The sequence below is a fragment of the Ctenocephalides felis genome, unplaced genomic scaffold (genome assembly GCF_003426905.1).
Source record: "Ctenocephalides felis isolate EL2017-DRISC unplaced genomic scaffold, ASM342690v1 CF-g0.4_SCAFFOLD_01886, whole genome shotgun sequence".
In the NCBI taxonomy this organism is placed as follows: domain Eukaryota; kingdom Metazoa; phylum Arthropoda; class Insecta; order Siphonaptera; family Pulicidae; genus Ctenocephalides; species Ctenocephalides felis.
In genome coordinates this window covers 72,707,569-72,713,894 of record NW_020538040.1, presented here as the reverse complement: position 1 = coordinate 72,713,894, position 6,326 = coordinate 72,707,569, and the positions used below count along the sequence as shown (strand labels likewise).

The 6,326-nt window shown below is 30.4% G+C and overlaps 1 protein-coding gene across 1 annotated transcript; it reads left to right on the top strand.

Annotated features, from left to right (window-relative positions):
* Nucleotides 1-2,430: 2,430 nt before the first annotated feature.
* On the top strand, nucleotides 2,431-5,600 carry LOC113375144 (pupal cuticle protein-like). The gene is made up of 2 exons (XM_026615093.1): nucleotides 2,431-2,451; nucleotides 5,230-5,600. The coding sequence occupies exons 1-2, from the start codon at nucleotides 2,443-2,445 to the stop codon at nucleotides 5,578-5,580; spliced, it is 360 nt and encodes a 119-aa protein (XP_026470878.1). The 5' UTR covers nucleotides 2,431-2,442; the 3' UTR covers nucleotides 5,581-5,600.
* The last annotated feature ends 726 nt before the right edge of the window (nucleotides 5,601-6,326 follow it).

Sequence of the window (6,326 nt, the reverse complement as noted above, 5' to 3'; positions counted from 1 at the left end):
AATAAAACAATTACCCAAAGTTTTCAAGAATTAAGACTTTTTGTTGAACTATAATTTTTAACTTCCCGTAGGGTATGTTATTGTAATCGTCCAAAAATCGAAATCGAAAATTTTTACATTTCTCGACGTTTTGAAGGTTTCTGAACATTTTGGTATACTTCAGAAAAAATGGATGTGTGTGTGTATGTGTGTGTGTATGTATGTATGGATACAATTTTTCGTCCACGTTTTCGGGCGCACGGATCAACCGATTTAAATGGTTAAAAAAACATTCGATTCCTATCGATAGGGAGATGTGCTGATTAGTTTTTGGCAAATGCAGGTCCAGCAGTTACGGAGATAAAGAGCAAAGAGTGCAGAAAATAGAAATAGAGTGTTTGAAAGAACGGAGCATCCGATTTGAATGATATAAAAATATTCAATTAATAATGATTGGGAGAAGTGTTTATTAGTTTTTGGCAAAGACAGGCCCAGCCAGAAGATACGGAGCTAAATGTGTAAAAAATGGCAGTTTTAACAAAATTATTGATTTTGTAAAAAAAAATTTTATTTCAACTTTTTTTTTCAAAAAAAATTTTTTTTGTATATCGAAAATAATTCAGATTTTTATTTTAATTCTATTACAATATACCTTAAACAAATAATTTCAACTTTCCAATTGAGTTTATGTGATTCTTATAAATATTAGACAATGTTACAATATTTATAATAATCTATTTTAAAACATTTAATATTTATCGATCATCTCGTTACGGTACGGGAAGTTCCAGCAATTTGCCTTAAGGCACGATGCCATACACCCCACTAGTTTTTAAATCGATCGATATTGAGAGACCCAACTTTGTGTGCTAATTTCATCAAAAGTTGACGCATTTAATCAGAATTGTAAAATGGTAAGATACTTGATAATTTTATTACTAAAAAATGTTAATTCAAAAAAAAGAAAATCTATAAACGACATATTTTTTGCTAGTATATTTTACTCACAATTATTAATGAAACCCGAAACTAGTGGTTGCTGATCCACCCTCTTCCACAAGACCATGACAAAGGTATTTTACATTTAAAACATCTAAAATATTGCGCCAGGCAATATTCTTACAAATAATTTATTATATATTTATTATATATTTATGAATAAAATAAGTGTTACTGGCAAACAATAACAATAAAAAAACTAGTGGGGTGGGTGGCATCGTGCCTTAAGGCAAATTGCTGGAACTTCCCGTACCGTAACGAAATGTTCAAGGAATACTGAATGTTTTCAAATAGATTATTATAAATATTGTCTAATATTTATAAGAATTATATAAACTGAATTGCAAAGTTGAAATTATTTGTTTCAACAAAAAACTAAAAAAAAAAAAAAATGGAACAAAATTTTTTTTTCCAAAATCAATTATTTTGTTAAGACAAGCAGAAAGTTTTTTGAATCATTCAAATCGGACGCTTAGTTCTCTCAAAAACTGCCGTTTTTTACATATTTAGCTCCGTATCTTCGAAATGGCTGGGCCTGCCTTTGCCAAAAACTAATAAACACTTTTCCCAATCATTACTAATTGAATGTTTTTTAGATCATTCAAATCGGACACTCCGTTCTCTCAAAAATTCGATTTCTATTTTCCGCACTCTTTGCTCCGTATCTCCGAAACGGCTGGACCTGCCTTTGCCAAAAACTAATCAGCTCTTTTCCCTATCAATAGGAATCGAATGTTTTTTGAACCATTCAAATCGGTTGATCCGTGCGCCCTAAAACGTGACTGGAAATTTGTATCCACACATACATACACACACACACACATACACACACACACACACACATCCATTTTTTCTGAGGTATGCCAAAACGTTCAGAAACCTTCAAAACGTCGAGAAATGTAAAAATTTTCAATTCCGATTTTCGGCCCATTACAATAACTTACCCTACGGGAAGTTAATATTATTATGTGTATCCCTAAAATTGTATGTAACTGAAATCATTACTTACAGCATTAAAAATTTGTTAATGTTGAAATTTGTATTCTGTGCACATATGCTCTTCAGTTTAAAATCTATTTAATTAATTTTTGACAAAGTTTATGATATAACTTATAATTTCAAAACTATCGACTAAACTTTATTTCTAGTTAATGGTTGACAGTACCATAACTTGTGCCGTTAAGTAAAGAATTTGAATAATTAAATATGTAATTAGATGCTATAACAATAATCATACATTCTTTTACAAGTTAATAAATTATAGGTAACATTGACATTATGAGCATTGACATTATGTAAACAGTTGTAATGATTAACATTTAAAATTCTAACTAGATTTTAATTAAAATCTAGCTGTCGTGATTTCATATTTATGGTCGAATTAAATGTTGTCAGAAAGATATATAAACAACGGGTTAGCATCAGGATGTCAGTACCCAATTCAACGTTCTTAACGGATACAACATGAAAACTGTAAGTAAATATATTTTCTCCTATTGGCCTTCTGTATATTAGATTTGGAATACTAGAGTGTTTGTGTTCGAAATAATTAATAAATCAAGTGGGTCTAAATTTAGCTTTTTCGTAGTGTCACAAGTTCTCTCAAACAAACTACTGTTACTGAAATTTTTTGTTTCGTTATGTATACATTTAAAATTAATATCAAACATTTTATCTTCTGCAAAAACAAACGTAAACAAAAAATAAATAGTTAATAAACGAACTTTTTTTTTTTTTTTTTTTTTTTTTTTTTATTTGGCTTCGCTTACTCTGAGCATTTAGCCACCTACAACATTTATTTACATTCTACACTAATATTTTTATATCATATTCAATTTAGATTCTATCTTCTTATATTACATACTTTCTTTCAACTTATCTTCTTCACTTAAACCCTATTCTTCTTCACAGTTCAACTTATCTTCATTCTTCCCTTTTTATCTTCTTTACTTCTTTTTACTATTTCATTTTTTTTTTTCAATTCTAATTCAATTTCTATACATTCTAATACATCAACCATTTTTTTTACATACATCTTACAATTGAAATTCTTATACATTTTTGATATTTTATATTTGGAAGCGCCAGGGATCGAACCAACGATCTCCGGCATGTGAGTCGGACATGCTACCTCTGAGCTAAGTCCGCCACAATAAACGAACTTAATTGTGTGCATATTTTTGTTAGAAGTGAAGTGACAAGGAATTGATGAAAGGAATAAAGTTTATCACATTTATATATATATATATATATATATATATATATATATTTATATATATTAGGGCGGGTTGATTTATAGGTTGCGTAGACACATCTGATTTTTGGATACTAGAGATCAAATTAAGATACTTTTCTGAAGAAACCATGCCTCTAAAATAAATTTTGATGTATCGTGCATTGATCCAAAGATAAGAGTTGAATTTTGAAAAATTCCGTTTTGACCTATTTAGAGTGCTTCAATCGCGTCCAAATATATGACCAACCCCCACTAACTTTGAAAGGCCGACCAACCCATGCACATCGTTCAACCCGCGGGACCTCCCCTTAGAGGTCTCCCATACCAAATTTGCAAACAATCATCGCTTTTAGTATTTTACTCAGCAAGATCAAAAAAGGTTTTCTTTAAACCATTTTTACGGATATTAATTCATACACACACAAAAAACTTTTTCATAAAAAAAATTATTAAAGCTAGAGGCTGTTATGGTGGTGACAGCCGAGCGTAATTTTCCAGACGTTTTATTTATTAGTTTTATTTACATATGTTATGATTAAATAAATTCTATAATAAAAATAAATTGCTGAGTTTTGTGATATTTAAGTATCAAAAATTATGCAGTGTTTGTATGGGAAATCTCTAAAGGGAGGTCTCAGGGGGTGAACCATGGGCATAGGTTGATCGGCCTTCCAAAGTTAGTGGGAGTCGGTCAAACATTTGGACACTATTGGGGCGCTCTAAATGAGCCTAAACAAGTTTTATCAAAATTTGACCCATTCCTTCGGTCAATACACGGGACATCAGAATTAATTTTAGAGATATGAGATATGATTTTATACACACACACACACATATGTGTGTGTGTGTGTGTATGAAAGATTGTTCACAAATCTAACAGATTGATGGAACGATTCTGCCGTAAAATACCAATGTTATGGCGTTACTTAGCGATTTTCATATAATATGTTACTAATAACTGTGAAAATGTTATAATGCTATGTGCTGTGCAGACAGCATGATGTTAGGTCCTATGTCTAATTTTTAATTTTAAATTGGTATCGCAAAATATCAACTGCATTATTCAACCAATCCAAAATATAAATTTTAAGGGTACAATTTTTTTAAACAGTTAAACACTGTATATAATTATGATTTGATATTTCGTCAGAAATCATAATCAGAAACGTTGGAAAACTATTTATCAAATTTATCTCTTGTACAATTGTTTTTTAAAATTTACTTTTTATTTTTATTTACTTTTTTAATTATTTACACCTTTGCCAGAATAAAGGTTCAGTTGGTTCTTTTTACCCCACTTACACTTAAGCTATTTTAGAGGTCATATAAAAATATCTGTTGAGTATAAACTAAAAATACATCTTATAAAACAATACTCTAAAAACAATACCTAAGAATTATATTAAAGTTTTCTGAACATTGCTCACTATAAAAAAAACTAACAACGAAAGAAAATACTTTTGTTATGGATTTTCAAACATAGCCGTTTATCTCCCAACAACAACATGAGAATCAAGGTGATGGCTAGTTATCTACTACTTCCAAATATCGTTGTTTAAAAATTTCTAATTTTACTTGTTTTTGAGATATCGGTGGTATGGTTCACATATAGAACGTGAAGAAAACGTCAAAACTCATATACGGCGTAAAGTAAAATGTTTATTAAAGTCCATAAGTATAAATAATGTTTTAATGTTAATTAAAATTCATATAAACTTTAATTGACTCGAATACTTTGATGTGAATAAGCAGATGATTCGCAAAATCTTAATTTTACAATTACATGTATTTAAGGTAGATAAGACATCCCAAACAACTAGATACTTCACTTGCTGTTTGAATACAATTTATTAGCTAGAAAAAGTAAATTTATGTAAATTTTGTTATTTTCAAACATATTATTTGAATTATTTATTCATAATTACATAAATGCGTATGTGCATTTGTCTATTTAAGTGTGAACATTTATTTAATTATGGACATTAAAAATAGTTACTGCACTCGTGCAATTACAGTTGGCGTTTGTCATTTTGATGTTGGCCTTGGCTTGTTCGTACGCGGACGAGCGGGACAAGCAAGCAACGACACTAAAACGCGAACAAGATGTGCAACCTGAAGGTTACTCGTACAGCTACGAAACATCCAACGGCATTTCTGCGAATGAACGAGGTGCGCTTCAAAATGATGCCATAGCCGTCCAAGGTAACGCACAATGGACAGATCCTGAAGGAACACCTGTTCAAATTTCATACGTAGCCGATGAGAACGGTTACCAACCGACCGGTAGCCATGTACCTCAAGTACCCGAATATGTACTTCGTGCCATCGAATACATCAGAACTCACCCTCCACCACCGGCAAAATAATCATAGACGATCATTGAATGCAACGAAGATCATATACATTATTCTAAATTTAGACGCTCTCAGGATTGAAAATTTGGCATAACTGAATAGAACATACTCTGTAACTCAATTCTGTACTTTACCAATCTTGACTTGTAAAATATCAAAATATCTGATTGTGTATTAAGATAAATAGTTATGTTTATCGCAATAAATATTAAAAATTAAACATATAGCTTACTCAATATATACTCCACAAAATTCACATGCTAAACTACAGGTTTAAGAAGTAGTCACTAATGACTCCATCAAACAAAAATTTTATAAGTTTTTAAGTGATTTATTACTGTTAAAATACGATAGTTTCACACAAAACTTTGCAGGTCATATTACGTAATATAGGTTCTAAATTGCTGTTTTATTATGGAAATAAATTTATAAATATATTATACTATTAACACCCATATAATCGGCTAAAAACTATACCACTTTAATACCTCTAACAATAAGTAGGGCAGCTAGGGGCGTGTTGTTATCTTCCCGTAGGGCAAGTTATAGTAATCGCAAAAAAATCGAAAATGAAAATTTTTATATATCTTTACGTTTTAAAACCTTGTGAACATTTTGGCATATCTTAGAAAAATGGATGTATGCGTGTGTGTATGTGTGTTCGGATACAAATTTTCGTCGACGATTTCGGGAACACGGATAAAGCGATTTTAATAATTCAAAAAACATTCGATTTATATTTATAAGGAAATATGCTG